The 18,423-nt window shown below is 35.3% G+C and overlaps 1 protein-coding gene and 2 pseudogenes across 1 annotated transcript; all 3 read left to right on the forward strand.

The window, feature by feature from the left end:
• Nucleotides 1–560: 560 nt before the first annotated feature.
• On the forward strand, nt 561–1,782 carry LOC120203546 (annotated as a pseudogene).
• Nucleotides 1,783–2,095: 313 nt separating this feature from the next.
• LOC120203384 (F-box protein At1g10780-like) lies at nt 2,096–4,319 on the forward strand. Its single transcript, XM_039203689.1, is given in 5 exon segments — nt 2,096–2,216; nt 2,807–3,551; nt 3,659–3,921; nt 3,923–3,940; nt 4,045–4,319. Coding segments are annotated over 4 exon segments (1,260 nt in total). The 5' UTR covers nt 2,096–2,216; nt 2,807–2,809; the 3' UTR covers nt 4,282–4,319.
• Nucleotides 4,320–17,019: 12,700 nt separating this feature from the next.
• LOC120203547 lies at nt 17,020–18,087 on the forward strand (annotated as a pseudogene).
• The last annotated feature ends 336 nt before the right edge of the window (nt 18,088–18,423 follow it).

Here is an 18,423-nt window from a genome sequence, read left to right on the forward strand (position 1 = left end):
CACAAATAGTCAATGTTATTTATATATTCTTTCAATTTGATCCTAGCTTTAATAAATTAAAATATATTTATTTTTAATTCTTATAAATAATGATATATATATATATTTTAAATGAAATCAAAAATTTAAAATTAGTTATAAAAACAAAAAAATAACGTTTTTTAATGATAGGGTAAACTAATAAAAACAAAAAAAGTTAACGTTTTTTAATAAAATTAACATTTTCACTCCTTGTTTGAATAAGAGATTTGAGATACTAAATTATTAAAAAGTTTAATATATAAAACATTATTAAAAAGTTTAATATATAAAACATTATTAAAAAAGTTTAATTTCTTTAACACCGAGATATTTTGGTTTGCGTATATGAAAAATACTGATTAATTATGTAAAATATGTTTAATTTGAGGAAATATATATTCGATCATTATTTTATAGGAAAATACAAAGTAAATTCTTTATTACTAATTACTATATATATTCGAGAAATAGTTGTCTTTGGACCCTCGAAGAAACAGACTAACAAATCATATAATTGTTTTACACATACATTAAGAGCAATGAAACATTCTCCTGAATTTTCACTCCAATGCCATCAATTCATGGTTATGGTTCTTTCGATTTCGTTCACTTGCACCGTAGCCGGCCGGCTAGACATTCCGAGGCTTAGTCCGACAAGAGGAACACTCATAGAAAATCCCGAACTTCAATCATCTGCAGCAGTTTCAGATGATCTCCAAACCTTTTATTACCCTCAAACACTTGATCACTTCAACTACCAGCCTCAAAGCTATGCCACTTTTCAGCAAAGATACGTGATGAATTTCAAGCATTGGAGCGGAGCAAATGACAGTGCCCCGATTTTAGCCTATCTCGGAGCAGAGGCGCCACTCGACAGCGATCTTACCGTAATCGGTTTCCTCAATGATAATGCCATCCGCTTCAATGCTCTCCTCGATTACATAGAGGTAAAAATAAAATTATTTCATCCATAATCAACTGAAAATCTCACAAAAATAATACTATATTTTCATTCAGCACCGATATTATGGAAAATCAATACCATTTAATAAAGAGAAGAAGCCTTTAAAAATGCAAGAACTCTGGGGTATTTCAACTCTGCACAAGATATAGCAGACTATGTGGAAATCATCATGCACATCAAGAAGAAACTCAATGCTTTCTATTCTCCGGTGATCGTCATTGGAGGGTCATATGGAGGAAGTAAGTTAGAATAATTAGATTGTATAATACGTTAACTAACACTAACTAATCATTTTTCTTTCTTTAATTCAAATGAAACCAGTGCCTGCTTCATGGCTTCGACTAAAGCACCCAGTGTTAAAATTTAATTTAAAAGATTTAATGACAAATTATATTATAAGACTATTCAGAAAATAAAATACTTAATAAAATTATTTTAAAAAAAAATTATGCACCGAGTGAAAAATTTTTCTTCACAAACAAGGTTTTAATATTATTATTTATTTTTTTTTAAAAATAAAAAAAGTTTGGGGAAGAAAAATGTTAATTTTATTAAAAAAACATTAATTTTTTTTGTTTTTATAACTAATTTTAATTTTTTATTTCATTTTTTAAAAAATATATCATTATTTATAAGAATTAAAAATAAATATATTTTAATTTATTAAAACTAGGATTAAATTGAAAGAATATATAAATAACAAGGACTATTTCTATAATTATACCATCCAGGTAAGCCTGTTAACTGCTGTTAACAGGTCACATTTGTTTTTTGTCATACCTGTTAACGGCGAGTGATCAATTTGTAACAAACGATGACGGTAGTGACTGATTTGTAACTTTTGAAACATAAGTGGTGAAAACAAAAACTTATCCAAACATTTGTGACCATTGGAGTAGTTTACCCGTTGTGCTCCATGCATTTTAATAAACTTTATTCTTTGATACGTATCCAAGCATTTTAATAATAAATGGGCCGTTGTTGAACGGTCAAAAAAATTCGAAATTATGAAACCCATGCAGTAACAATAAAAAAAAACGAAACGAAACGAAACAAGAAAATCCCTCTCTCTCAAAGTTTTTAAAAATTGAAAGAACACTTGAGCCTCCTCTCAGGCGCGCCACTCTCTCTCTCTGTACTTTTTTATATAGGGTCTCTCTTCAAATTTCGAAGTAGATCTTCTCTCAAATCTATTTCTTCATCGCCGTCTCTTCCTATTATTTCCCTCACTGTAAGGCTCCATCATTTCTTCACAATTTTTTTTATCCCTTTGTTGACTTCATATCTTTAAATTTGATTGTAATTTTGAAGCTTTTTTGGTCCAAATTAACAAGCTACATTTCGTTTACTTGATATTCATTGTGGGTTTATCTTAAAATGTTCATATCTTATCTGGGTTCTTCGTGTTTCATGCTTTCGAGTATATTTGTATGCAATGTTAATCTCTTTTTTCTATTGGTTTCTGGGTGATTTCACCAGAAAAGTTTAATTCATTTTTTTGCATGATACAATATAATATCAAATCACAGTAATATGGCATGGGAATGATTTAGCTGTTACCCAAACTTTAATTTTGTCTTATGAATTTTTATTTATCGGAGTGAATATTGTTGCATTACTGGTGGTACTCTATAGTGTGTGTTTTTTACCTGAATATTTATGTTAGCAGCCGGCAAATAACTGTTTCAGTTCAAAATTAAATAATGTCTGTGAATTCGTGTTGTTTAGTATTTAGTTCGTTATGGATTATCCCCGGATTGGTTTATAGTGTCAGTTTCTGCAGTAATTATTGACCATTACATGTTTGATGATATTTCTCAGTGAATGGATTCTCTTCCTGATGCCATTGTCCAGTACATTTTGTCACACTTTAATAATGCTCGGGATGTTGCAGTTTGCAATTGTGTATCCAAGAGATGGAAGGAGTCATTACCTTACCTCAAGAGTCTCTACTTTCCTCGTAACTCCTTCGACGGTTACTCCGGCAATGATAGCCCGGATGTGGTCGTCTGGAAAATACTTTCGGAAATTGTGTGTTTAGAGGAGCTTGTTGTTTACAGTTATTTCACCAGTTCGGGCCTTGCTTCATGGCTATCACTGGTGCATTCATCCCTCAAGTATCTTGAGCTCAGAATGGATAATATAACTGATTATCAGGCTTGTGTTGATAGTCCTTCCAAGTTGGACTGCATTAGTGCGGCCAAGAATTTGGAGTCTTTGAAGCTTTGGGGTGTGCTAATGGCTAACTCACCCAAGTGGGATGTTTTTAAAAACCTAGAAAGCCTTGAAATTGTTGGAGCAAGGTTGGAGGATCCTCCATTATCTTCTGCACTAAGTGCTTGCCCTAACTTGACTAACTTAGTTCTGCTTGGTTGTGAAGGGGTTAGATCATTTTCAGTTGCGTTGCCATATTTAGAGAAGTGTAAGCTGGACTTTTATGGCTTGGGGAACTGCTCCCTTTCTCTCACTTCTCCGAAAATCGAACTCCTTGAGGTGCAAGGTTGTAGTTGGATTCGAGTTCGTGAGACAACATGCCTGAGGAAGCTTTCGATTGCTAACAATACTGGTAACTATTTCTCATATGTGTCTAGTATGCTTTTCCATTTTCGTGTAGGAACTAGGAACAACTTGAACTCAAATTTTACCTACCGTTTTGCTTTGTGATGCATTTAGGCAGAGTATACATGGTCGATTTTGGGAAGCTTTCGGCTCTTGAATCCTTATCAATGAGGGGTGTCCAATGGTGTTGGGATGCGATAAGCAAAATGCTAGAGTGGTCTAGTGAGGTGAAGCATCTCTACATGAAGGTTGAATTCACGGGAGATTTGGAGTCCCTTTTGCCCTTTCCTGAAGTCGACTTTGTTGAATTTTTTAATAGCCACCCCAAGCTGCAGAAGTTTGATATTCATGGAGCCATGTTTGCTGCTCTTTGCCAGAAAAAACAGCCTGAAAAATGTAAGCTATAATGTCATAGGCAAAGCAATCCTGCGACTCTTTGGCCTAATTATACACTTTCAAGATTGAATGTGTTACTTATAAGTGAAAAGTTGTGTTTGTAGGTAGAACAAAGCTTTGATATTCCATGCCTAGAGGAAGTTGTAGTCCAAGTAAGATCACCACTGAATGCCGAACAGAAAATGAGCACTCTGGAGTCCCTTTTGAAGTATGGGAAAAACTTGAAGACGATGGTAATAAGGATTCTTCAAATGAAGAGCAACCATAGCAGCACAGATGATTTCTTCGACGAGATATGCAGGCTTAGGTATATGAACCGCAAAATAGTTCGAATAGAATAAAGCTTTACAGGACTGAAGAATTTGACTGCTAATCTAAGACGGTTTGATTCATGATGATTCTCATAAACATACATCTGAAGTTTCTAATTTCATCTCTAATGTTATGTAATTTGACCTTCTCTTTATCAATCAACTGAATTGATGATTGGCCTTTATCTGGTTTCGGCTTTATGTTAGTAAACGTTGAAAAACCCCCATTTATATGAAAAGAAAGCAGGTTTTTGAATTTCGTCTAGCAATTGACGTTTCGGTAAGCATCTTCCTTTTGAAGAACTGCGTCAAGTTCCATACATGGAGACTCTAAACAGCGAGGCAGATACTAGAAAAACATGACTACCGTTCGTTGCCTCATTCACTGCCCTCATTTGAGCTTATCTAGCTCAAACTCAGCACCCTATAACGAAATAAGCATGATGAAGCAGGCTCAAGACCGAAAGCCATCAATGTCAAGCTTTGTCTCAAGCCCGGTTATCCGGTTCGGATCTGGTCTGCATTTCAATTCTCCAATACTAACTGTTTGGACTAACAACGAAGTAAAGGGTCCAAATTATGTCAAGTTTAAACTTGGAAACTAAATCCAAAATTTAAGCATATTACAGGGACCAGTACCAGATTTTACGACTCAAAAAATGTACCAACTCATTTTTGAGCAGCTGGGTGACAGACGGCATCTCTGCTTTTTTTTCTCTCATCATTAACGCATAATTACCCATACCAGCTTAAAGAGACACCGAATGCTGGGTCGCCACGTGTCCAATCAAAATGCTGTCTTGCTTGTTGACCCCACATAAACCACGAAAAATCAGTGACAGGTTGCATTTATACAAAGCACGTGGTCTTTCCAACACCACACGATGTGGTCGCATCCTAGCCGTTCATCTTCTTCCAATGCCATATTTCCCGCTTTTCCACGCAAATTTCAGTTTTTGTTCTCTTCTTCCCATTCCTATTCCACGCGCTCTTTTCCTCCTATTTTCACACTAACGGCTGTAAATGAGCTGCTCGAAAATTATTGAACTCGATTCGAAAACTTACGAGATTAAAATTTTTAAACTAGACTCAAATTTGAAATCTTGAACTGAAACTCTTGAGCAGCTCGAAAAAGCTTGAAATAAAAAAAATATTAAACTTAACTAGATTGAAGTCTCAAACTCAAACATGAATTTTAAATACATGAAAGTCTTACTGTATTTTTAAAAAAAAAATCAACACATAAATGTTAATATTATTAATAATTTATATTTTAAAAAATAAAATCTTAATATATTATATTTTCGAGCTACTCACGAGCTTTTCGAGTCGAGTATCAAGTAGCTCGTTTTGACTCATTAAGAATTCGAGTCGAGCTCGAGTACATTCGATCCGAATATTTATCGAGACTTAACCTAATCGATCTCGAGTAGCTCATAATCTATCTCATCTAATTTACAACCCTATTTCACACTGACTGAGAAAAGTCCAATTGGACGGTTTTATGTAATCGGTCGGAAAATCCTTTGCAAAATCATTCAAATAAATATATATTATTCTAAAAAGGTATTTAACAAATGATTACATATAAAAGGACAATGAATTTGTATAAAGTTTTGATTATCATATCATATACGTTTAGATTCATTTCATTTGATGTATTATTTGATGTTTTAATCAATTGGACGATCACTGTATTTATTGAATTATTAACAACAATATTATTCAAGATAAAATAATACTATACTATTTTATGTTTAAAAAATGTCAAATCATAATTTTTAATTATTTTATTTAATGATTGTACAAAAATATAAAAATTTTAGTAAAAATTATTATTATTGTAAGAAAATGTATTTTATTTTTTTAAAATTAGTATTGATTTTTGTGATGATAATTTTATTAAAGACTTTATATATAGTATATATAATTAAATAAAAATGATTCCATAGTTGGAGTTTTTTTTGGGCTTAGAGTAAAAATAGGTACTCAAACTATGTATTCATTTTTGCTTTAAGTATCTAAACTATTTTTGGTCAAATTAAGTCCTTAAACTATTATATTTAAATATTTTAAGTTCCATTTTTCAGTTAGAAAAATATTTTTTGACCAATAAGATGTTGATACGTCAAACAAAATTAGGTATTTATTTTCAAAAAAATAGTTTAGGGACTTGAAGCAAAAAAGATTCATAATTTCGAGACTTAAATTGATAAAAAAAAATAGTTTAAATAATTAAAGTGGTTATATATTATAATTAAAAAACTTAGTTTGACAAAAAAAAATAATTTAGGTACTTAAAGTAAAAAGAGAGAGCATAACTTGAGTACTTATTTTTAGTTTAAGCCCTTTATTTTATAATTCATTAAATTCTAACTACAGACTTTACACAATTTACATTGTATTAAATAATTTTGGTTAATAGTGATGATTTTGTAAATAAAGGAAAGGCTTAATATAAAAATAAGTGCCTAAAGAATGCTTCGAAAAACATTTTGGTGTCTAAATATTTTTTCGCTAAAAATAGTTGCTTCAAATTTTACCCGTTACACTTTTAGGTGCCTATCATTAAAAAAACTCGTTAAGTAAAATGTATCACGACTAGTTTTTTTTTAAAAAAAATAAAATATTATTTAAAAATATTTTTTTAAAAATCAAGATGTGACACGTATCACTTAACTAGGTTTTTTAAACGATAGACACCTAAAAGTATAACAGAAAAAACTTTAGACACCTATTTTTAACGAAAAGATATTTAGATGCCAAAAATGAATTTTGAGTATAGTATAGACACTTATTTTTATATTAAGCCTAAGGGAAAAGAAACTGAAGATTGAATGACGCGCTATTGAAAGAGAGTGAAGATGGAGGGAAGGGAAATGGTTTGAAACGTCGACGTCTTGGAATAAATTCTGTTCCTCTTCAATTGCTCACGCTGACAGCCAGCCCCATTCCCTGTCAACATTCCACCTCGTTTTCCCTTCAAATCTTAGTGTTTTTATTTTATTCCATTATTTTCATGATTATTCTCAAATCCTTCATGTTTTATTTAAGAAAAAATATAAAGAATTTCACTAAAAATAAAAGGATTTATTTTATTTTCTGAAGAGAAGAAAGCAATGGAAGGGTTGAAAAAATGAAATAATGGGGTTAAAGAATTAAAAAAATATTTTTATAATTTTTATGGACTACTTCATTTTTATCATGAAATTTTATAATTTAATATCACTTAAAAATTTCATATAATTTCTCAAAAGTTTATATATTGACATTAAATTTTACGCTCATCTTTATAAAAGTCAAGGACTAATTTAAAATGAGAGTATAGATTAGGGACATATGATACAATTAACTCATATAAATAATTTTTTTATAAAACTATGGTAAATATAATATAGCATATGTTCAAAAATTCTTAATCATTTGACAATAAACATTCATAACCCTACATACATAATGTTCGAACTCAAAACTTCAAGGAATAATAATAAAAATTTTAACCACAGAGATTACATAAAATAAAAGTCGAATGCAAAGATAAAAGGCGAGAAAATATTACTAAGTATAATAGTTAATATAATGTATAATAACAGATAAATTTCAAAAGAAAATTAATTGGAAATATGTAAAACAGCAACTCTCATGGGAGTAATAAAAGAAGATGTTTGACTGTTTCCCCTTTGGAAGTCCAATTATAAGGTAATGATGAAGAGTTAAATACATCTAGGTATTTATTTTATGTCCATTTTATTATTATATTTAAAATTTTGATTATCATTTCTAATAAATATTGAAATTGATTTTTATTTTATAAATCTGGAGTGAGTAGAAGTTAGTATATGCTCGATGAATTTTAATCATTTGATAATAAATGTTTATATTTATAACAGACGCGGTGCTTGAACTCAAGACGTAAAGAGATAACAATAAATATTTGAATGCTAATATATATATATATATATATATATACTAATCATCCGGTAGTCTTTACATTAGAAAGCACAGTGCATGCTTAAACTATAGGAGAAATAACTGCGGCAGACAACATAAGATCTGAATTATGAACATTTTTTTTGGGTTTTTTCTCTTACAGCTTCATCTTGTCATTGACTAAAACCAGTAGATTCTTGTAGTATAAGATGGATCGAGTCTTTGACCAGCTCCACTGTCCAGTCTCAACGTCTCTCAATTTCCAAAGACAAATTTTTCATATAATAAATGCCAAAAAAAATCAGTTTGTCTTTTGGACCTGTAAATTAGAGTGTGGAGAAACGCGCTGGTAAGCATCTATTAACCTTGTTTACTTTTCTCTCTATAAATTCCACTGGGCTAGGGCTAGGGTTTTCTCAAGGCTCAAAAGGCAAAACTTGAGTTTTCCTTTTCCGTCACTCACAGTTTCGCTTCCTCTCAAGTTTTGAGGGTTGTCTGTTTCCCGACAAGGACCAATGGGGATGTTTTTGAGAGGAACGTTGGCTGGTTCGATGCGTGGTTTCGATGTCATCGAAATGAAGGTATCGGACCAGGCTTCGTTCCTCTCAAACATTTTCATTTTACTGCTCTGTACGTAGACGAAAAGAAGCGAGGAGGTTGACGGGAACGTTGTCTGGCTCGACATCATTTAGGTTTGATATTTGTACTCATATTTTATACCACGACATTGATCGAAGCAGGCTTTATTCCCGTCAACCAAACCCTTTTTATCATCATCTGCTTCTGTCCGAAGCATGAGATCCATAGATTTTGATCGATCTTAGGTAAAGTTTTAACCACTTTTTTGGGTTTGAGTTATGCATGGAATCATTGTGATCTACTTTCCACTTGTCGGAGATGACGTTGACTTAATTTTGTGTTGACCGTTACCTTATTTCTCTGCTCTTTTTATGGCTTCCATGCTAGATTCTTTCTCGCATTCCCATATATCGCACGACATGAATCACGACAAAAGTTGAGTTCTGGTCTGTTTTTATAATACATGTATGCTGCAAACTATACCCTCTTATATATTCTATTTTTTTTATAAATTTTAAATCTAATCTTAATTCTATTAAGAGATAAAGAGAAAGGCAAATTCTAAGAGAAGAGTGCCCCTAATAAGAGAGTATACAGAAAGAAATAAAGATAAACACTTTGGTCAATCGACTAAACGTACTTACTCATATATGTAATGTATCAGTAGAAAATCTTGTCGAATTGAATAAGATCCATCGTGTGTTTACTATTTTATTTTCAAGATCTTAGATTCGAGGGTTTGATTAAATAAAATAACATTGTATAATAACATTTCTATCGAGCGACATCAATAATAAAAAATATATTTATTTTATAAAATGTGTATAACTGAATTAAATCAAAATTTTAAGTGTTCAATTGAATCAAAATCAAAATTTTATGTGTACAACTGCACAAAATCAAACTTATGTATCATTTTTTTGTGGTTACAAGGAAAACACTAATTAGTGGTTAAGCGGATTGCATCTCCATGAATCAATATCAGCTTGCACCAGGCGATAGATCTCCGTCGGCAGGCTAGGAATCTCTATCAAATCCGCTACGGCCGAGCGACTGGTTTTGGCAATAGCATCCGATACACCATTTGCTTCACGACATATATGGGTAATCCTGACGTGCCAGTTGCGTTGGAGTAGCTTGCGAATTCGACGGAACACAGTCGGACCATACCCTTGAACGGGAAAGTTGAGGATTCTAGCAACTTCCGAGTTATCCATCTCGACCACAAGGCAACGGATACCACGATTCCAGGCGAGTTGCAGGCCATCTAATAAAGCCCAAGCTTCAGCAGAGGTAACCGAGCAGCGCCCGATATACCGACTGTACCCCAGTAACCACGTGCAACTTATGTATCATATTAAACAATTATGGTCTATTATTTTTGGGCTTTGACACACAATTTCATCAAGAACAATGTTAAAAAATAGCTAAGAAAACTTCAAAGTTTAACCCCAATCATACAAGTTTGTGAGAGAGAAAACCCCCCTCCATAATCCATTAATTCAAGGTTTCTGATCCTTCAAGTCCTCGACATAAGGCTTATCTTCATCTTTTTGCTTGAGATTACTGTGGTATATCATAAAGCTATGCCTGCTATCGAAATCCTTGACAAATTTGTTCATTTTCTTCTCGGCAGCCACAGCTGAAGTTTGAGGTTCCTTTCTTGCATTGCTGAAGTAATTGACAAACTATTGAAGAAAACAAAATCAAAGACACTCATCAAAACTGATAAATATAACTACATGAAAACTGATATTAAAGATTATGAATGAACTTAGTAGGAACATGATGAACTGTCTTGAGTTCAACTGATGTTTTCTCTTGAAATGCCTGCTTACTAGGAGAAGAAAAAAAAGCAGAAAATGAAGGAAACAATGAAAGTCTTCATATCATCAGTAGCCTGGTGAAGATTGTTAAAGACTAACCCTTTTTATAGGCCAATAAAGTGATTATTTATTCTACTTCACTCTTTTATAATTAAACATTAAACTTTTAGGATGTCACCAACTTTTGGTGGTTGACAATATTCCCACAAGTTTCAATGGCAGAGTAGTTGAATTTCTTTTATACAATACAATGGGAATTTGTTTATAGCATGCAATATGTATATGTACGTATGTATCGTAGTGGGAGACCTGATAAAACCATAGCAAAAAACAGACTTTTCAGACATTTTCTATCATGCAGTAGGTGTGAAACAGAGACAAGGTGGTAAGATTTTTAAATGCTTGTTTTTGGCCATTAACATTTCATGCAGGCTATATGGAGTCTGTAAAGAACAAAGTTTGGTAAGATAGAATGTAAAAGTGTTGAAATTCAAGAGCTGCGTGTCTTTGTAAGTGATTTGTGCTTAATAAATGGGTTTGTTTGCTCTCAACTTTTGCATGATCCTATTGTTGATTCTCAACCGACCAACAACAAAAGACTAGACAACAAAGTGCAGAGGGAAGTGGCTGAGACTGTGAGGAAAGATTGGAAAATAGGTGAGATTTTGCAGCTAGATTAGACAGCATTTAGGTTGGGTCTCTACAGGCCTAAAGTCAACTTGATACACCATTTTCCATTTTGTTCTTGTCAAAGTAGTCTAGTTGCTCCTTTTGTTTCCATATGATTCGTGCTCGGAATCTTTCCCATATGTACCAAAACCAACTTCATTAGCATATCATACATTTGTAAGCCTAGTTGTATAGCTTTTCGTATGTAGCAGAGTTCGTCTAACGAAAAGTCACTTTGAATTTTTAACCTATATTCGGAATGTGCATTGGTCTATTTACATGAGGGTTTGATACTAATGCATGGCTTGGACTTGTGGTTCGATATCAACAACGATGGAATGAATAAAGAAGAAGAAAGGACACTTAAGAATCTAATTGGGAAGGCAGTGCAAGGCACAGATGTTCAGGTGTTTCGTCTGACACATTTGAACAAGTTCAGAGGAGATGGCCATCCAACAATCTGGGGCCAGGGCCAGGACTGCATTCACCGGTGCCTAGCTGGTGTCCGTGATACATGGGTGGATATACTGGTGCAACTGATCAATAGTAGCTTCGAGACAGGATGATGAATTGTGAAGAGCTTATCAAGTTGTTGTCCAAGTATTCACCTTGGATGATGACAAGCTTCTTCCTCTGCGAACGGCCTAAGACTGGTTGGCCTCTTGGAGATCAGTGGGAGTTGGCTGTTTGTATATTGAACCTTGCTTGAATGTGTAGAAGTTGGAGAAGAGGGTCGAAAAATGGAGCTGAGGAATTCATCTATGATCCATAGGTTTAACATTCATAACTGCACTCAGGAAAATCCTTTTGAAGCAATCATGTATCATTCACAATAAAATTGAACCTTGTTTATGAAATGCTCTCGTCGAGGCTCGAACTCGCGACCTTCGGCTCATAAGATCAAGGCTCTAACCGAGCTGAGCTACGGGAACATTCTTGCTACAAAAAATATTAAACAATATTATTTTCATAAAACATTCTTATTTATTATTGAGCCGAAAATACCCTTCCTGGTTGACTCCCGAAAGGTATCTTAGTATTATTACTTTCCTTGTTCTCTCTCCCAAAAGATGTTTTTTCCTTGTTATCGTTTATTTTGGATGTTTAAGTTTTCCAGTTCCTTCATGCAAATACACAGTTTATGTTATGACTAGGAAAAGAAAATATGTTCATTTTTGGTTGTCATAGACTAGTGCACTTGATAATGTAATATCAATCTATTAGAGGGATCTGGTAAAATGCAGGCAGTTTCATTAGGGCCTTCATTAATGTTGTCATCGTGAAACCTTTTGCCTATTCTTAATGTTATTTAGTTTTGCCTATTCTCTGGCATCTTTTTCGGAACTCAATAGATCCGAATTGGAATGTCGTGATGGATTTGATATCGCTGTTCTTATCAAACTGCCGACCACTTTTAAATGGTGTTTTGATCAGTAAAATGGTTTCTGACTTGAACGTTTGCAGAGTTTCTTTCCAATGTCATGAGTTGCAACTATTTTCCAAAATGGATTCTTTTGTCGTTTCATTGGTCTGTCTTAATTTTATGTTTCACATGCTTGTGTGTGTGTGTGTGTGTTTTTTGGTAATACAGAACAAAGTTTCGACTGAACATTGCCTGTTATGTCCACTTGGAGCTGGTCCAGAATAAAGTTCAGAGGTGACTCAAATCCCGTCTCCCCAATCGGTCCACCACGGCTGGCTCTTGCTAAACTATCAGCTACTTTATTTTGATTTCTTCCCACATGTTGAACCTTTACCTCCCAATACTGCTGCACTAGTCTTCGAACAGCTTCTGCTATCGAATTCCCTTACAGTGTTCTTAGTTTCTTACATTATCGTTAATCAATCTCATTATGTCCAAGCAGTCCGCTTCCAATATTAACTTCTTGATTCCCAATGTTAAGATAGCAAACAAACTATCGAGAGAACTAAAGTAAAACAAAGAAGAATAACTGCTATACTTTCTGAGAATTTTTCATTTGTTGAAGTCTACATACAAAGATGAAGCAAACAGATATTTATACACAAGAGATGAGAAAACTGAAAGATCTAACAAACTAACAGACTAACAACTCGTAACTAATAGCTTCAACACGTGCATGCATGACATACATCATCATACACTAACATTCCCCATGCATTCCAAACTTCTAGCACTTTCAAACATTCTCTCTACTTCTCAACCCTGCTGAAAAACATGATCCCGTGAGCCACATTGAGCAACTAACAGCTTCTGTCTGTGTTTATGAAACATTGGTGAAGACAAAAGTTTAGTGAGAACGTCAGCCACCTGCTCGTATGCTGGGACTTCATTAACTTGCAAGTTGCAACCGGCCAGCTGCCACCATCTCCCGAACAAAGAACAGATCTAGTTCAACATGTTTGAATTTAGAGTGAAGGATTGGATTAGCACAAACAACCACAACACTTGTATTATCACACCACAAGGTAGGTTTGCTATGAGGAACGACATACAACTCCTTAAGCAACGATTCTAGCCACACCATTTTTGAAGCAGCTGAAGCAACACTCCTATATTCGGCTTCAACAGTTGACCGAGCAACCACCTATTGCTTACGCGAACTCCAAGAAACCAGGTTCCCTACAAAATAGATGCAAAAACCCGAAGTCGAACGCCTGCCATCAACATCTGATCCTCAATTTGCATCATCAAAACCAACTAAAGACAGTCTTGAACCTCAACCCATAATCAACAGTTTCCTGTAAGTATATTAAAATGGGCAAAATTCTTAAGATAATGAGTTGAAATAAAAAAATTCTTCAGATAATGCAACCCGAGAATTATTTGCTTATTTGGGGTGTTTGCTACAGTTCGAGGGTTGGTCGCCAGGTCTTTCGGGCAACCTCTATAGGTCGTCATATCCTCTAAACGTTCAAGCATTGGTTTCCTAGATTTCTCATAAGTTACAGTTATTACCTATATCGGTAATTACGTTTTTATTCGAAGACCTCCATAAGTCGTCAGGTCCTTCGGGCGACCTCCATAGGTCGTCATGTCCTCCAAACATTCAAACATTGGTTTCCTAGATTTCTCATAAGTTACAGTTATTACCTATATCGGTAATTAGGTTTTTATTCGAAGACCTCCATAGGTCGTCTGGTACCTCCATAGGTCGCCAGGTCCTCCGGACGACCTCCATAGATCACCAAGTTCTCCAAACGTTCAAGCATTGGTTTCTTAGATTTCCCATAAGTTACATTGATTACCTACGTCGGTAATTAGTGGTCCATAAGACTTCCGACAGGTACTGTAGTATTCACACTATATCAGAAAATAATTTCAATTAGACCTTATTTTAACAAATAATTTTTTTCAAAACTCTACAACAGCAAATCATCCATTAAAATGCGTTTAACAGCTTGAAAATGAGCATCACGCAGTGCCTGCATAAATTGACATACCCGATTCACGGCAAACGCAATATCCGGCCGAGTGATTACAACATATTGTAACGCTCCAACAATGCTTCTGTACTGAGCTGTATTCTCTAGCAGTGTACATTCAGCAGCCGAAAGCTTACAATTTGTCGACATAGGAGTAGGTAACTCTCTGGCTCCTTCAAAACCACTTTTTTGTAGCAATGAACATATTTCTGCTGACTTAACACCAAACCTCCTGAGTCAGTCATAGCAAACTTCCGCCCCCAAGAAAAAATTAACAGATCCTAGATCTTTTAAAGAGAATTGCTCGTGAAGCTTTTCAACAACATTCTGAACTTCACTAGCACAACATCCTGTAAGAGTTATATCATCCACATACACTAATAAGTAAACTAAACTATCCTGCGTATTTCGAACAAGGGATTCAAATCGCGGTCATGTGGTGTTATCGTAATTGCGACCATAGCTGGCGCTGTTGCAGGTATATCGAAAGTCAGTGTTACCGCTATTTCGTGGGCGTTATCGAGCGTAATTAAAAACCCTGTTTCAGACATAAAGAAAAGCATCTGATTTCGTCAAAACAAAACCTTCAGATTCCAGATAATCCTTGAGTCTCTCAAACCAAGCTCCAGGAGCGTGCTTCAGTCCGTAGATAGCCTTATTCAGTTTACAAACCAAGCTACCATCACCTTGCTCGTACCCTGAAGGTTGAGTCATGTAAACTTCTTCAGAGAACAAACCATTTAATCAAGCATTGTTAATGTCTACTTGCCTCAAGGTCCACCCTTTTTATCCAGAGCAAGTGAAATAATTACTCGAACAGTAGCTGGTTTAACTACAGGGCTAAAAACTTCATGATAATCAACACCCGGTTGCTGAAGAAATCCTTTTACTACAAAACGTGCCTTATACCTTGCTATAATGCCATCTGCATTTCTCTTGATCTTAAAGATCCATTTGCAGTTCACAACCTTTCTATCTTCAGGGAGACGAACTAGATCCCAAGTTTGATTTCTGACCAAAGCATTATATTCCTCATGAGCAGCTGCCTTCCAATGAGGACTCAAAAAGGCTTCCTTTATAGTTGTTGGTTCTCTGTCTGCAGAAGTAACTTGAAACGCCTTGGGTTTTCTTATCCCATTTTTACTACGTGCTACGTGTAACCATGGGATGAACGTTTTGACTAACCGGGTGAATACTGCCAATAGTGTCTTGGTCAATAGGTTGAACACTGCTTTCTCCATGCAAAACCTTTTGAGAACCAATCAGATCACCGCCTTCTTCATGCAAAAACTCGCCATGCAAAACCTCGTGAGAACCAATCAGACCATCACCTTCTTCATGTAAAAACACGTACGAACCTTCTCTGTCATCATCATTTTCAGCTGACAGAAGGACATTTCCCATGTGCAAAGCATCATCAAATTGTCTGGCGGGTTGAACACTACTTTCCCCATGTAAAAACACGTGCGAACCTTCTCTGTCACCATCATTTGCAGCTAGCTGACAGATGACTATTTCCCATGTGCAAAGTATCATCAAGTAGACCAGCAGCTCCCGTATTTTCACTGAAATGATTATCAGAAGAATTTTTAAGTTGTCCACTTCTCACACCTTCCTCGAGAACTCCAACAGGTAAATGAACAACCTGTCTAGACCCCGTACTGACACGATAAACGGGCAGACTACCAAGCTGGCCACTACCCATGAAAACATCACCATCAGTAGCTATCGACTCACACACTATCCTAGCATGCTCCTCAACATTTGAACTACTAGGTAGATGAACTGCCGGATTTGAAGAAGCAACCAATGGTAACACTCCTTCAACCACAAAATTATCTTGTTCACACCCACTACGCTCTTGACAAGCTGCAAAAGGAAAAACCTTTTCATCAAACACTACATGTCTTGAAACAAGCACCTTACCATCTTCATCGAGACATCTATACCCTTTAAGAGAGGGACTATAGCCCAGAAAAACACACTTTCTTGACCTAAATTCCAGCTTGTGGCGATTTGAAAACCTGACACAAGGAAAACAAAGAAGAATAAATGCAATACTTTCTGAGACTTTTTCATTTGTTGAAGTCTACATACAAAGATGAAGCAAACATATATTTTTACACAAGAGATGAGAAAACTGAAAGATCTAACAAACTAACAGAATAACAACTCGTAACTAATAGCTTCAACACGTCCATGCATGACATACGTCATCATACACTAACACCAAACCTCCATGCATGTTTGAGTGCATCATAGATCACCCATACCTCTGCCATAAGCATCGAATACCTTTCGAGACTACGTGAGATGCCATAAATCCATTGTCCTTGATCATCTCTAATCACTCCACCACATGCTTGTGCTTTACGGAAAAAGGTGGAAGCCGAAACAATCTGCGGTTTCTGCTCAAGACCAACGAAAAGGAGTATACTGAGTGGATGATATTGTTGCAGGTGAATGGAGCAGCACCACTGGCTTCTATGATGTTCTTGTTTTCAACATTGGCTATAGCTAATTTTCTTTTCTTTTTGCTGAATTACATAATTGTGAAATGCTTTTGTTATCTAAATACATACATAACACACTCCCCTTCATTCATATGCATATGCATGTGCAAGGCAGTTATCCTCGGCTGTTCCTTTTCGAGAACATCATCGGCCAACATTTGATTTAATCTTGGATCAAGTGGGGATATGATAAATTCCCGAAAGAGACACCTCTTGTCATTTGCCGGGATGGGCGACCGATAGATCCTCCCCGGGATTATTGGATGGCTTTCAAGAAAAGGAGGTTCCTACGAACACCCTCGAGCTCTGGAGGTTGCAGTCGCTGAACATTTTTACAGTGGCGACTGTAATCAAAACGGGAGTTGCTTGTTTGACAGACCCCTTGAAGAAGACCAGGTATCAATTGATAATTTTTATCTGTTCTTCAATTAAGTTCAGTCTTGATTAATACTCCATTTAGTTTAGTCACATGATATTGCCAACTTTAGTCCTTTTGAGTTTCACTGGCATTCCTTGCATAGCTATATTTGGAATGTGCACTGGTATATTTACATTGGATTTGATACTAATGCCTGGACTTGTGGTTCGTTCCCAGCAACAACGGAGTGAATAAAGAAGCAAGGATACTTAACCATCTAATTAGAAGGCCGGTGCAAGGCACCGATATTCAGGTGTTTGATCGGACACATTTGAACGAGTTAAGAACAGATGCTCATCCAGTATTTTAGTTAGGACGGAAGGGTGCTGTGTCGATCCGGGGCCAGGACTGCATGCACTGATGCCTACCTGGTGTCCCTGATACACGGGTGGATATACTGGTGCAACTAATCAATAGTAGCTTCGAGACAGGATGATGAAATGTGAAGAGCTTACCAAGTTGTTTAAGTATTCACATTGGATGATGACAAGCTTCTTCCTCTCCTAACCAGTAAGACTGGTTGGTCTCTTGGAGATCAGTGGGAGTTGGCTGTTTGTATATTGAACCTTGCTGCCTCAAAGATATTTTTTTTATCGGAGATGAATGTGTAGAAGTCGGAGAAGAGGGTAAAAAAAATGTAGGCTGAAGAATTCATCTATGAACCATAGGTTTAACATTCAAAACTGCACTTATTAAATTTTTTTGGAACAACGCGGTATGTAGATAATTTCTGTCAGAATACTTATACACCAAAATCAAGTGTAATACTATAGTCGATTAAGATTAATCGGAGCGAAGCGCAACACTTTAACTCGCGACTTTGAACTCATAA

This window comes from Hibiscus syriacus, unplaced genomic scaffold, assembly GCF_006381635.1.
Source record: "Hibiscus syriacus cultivar Baekdansim isolate YM2019G1 unplaced genomic scaffold, ASM638163v2 tig00009942_pilon, whole genome shotgun sequence".
Taxonomy (NCBI): Eukaryota; Viridiplantae; Streptophyta; class Magnoliopsida; order Malvales; family Malvaceae; genus Hibiscus; species Hibiscus syriacus.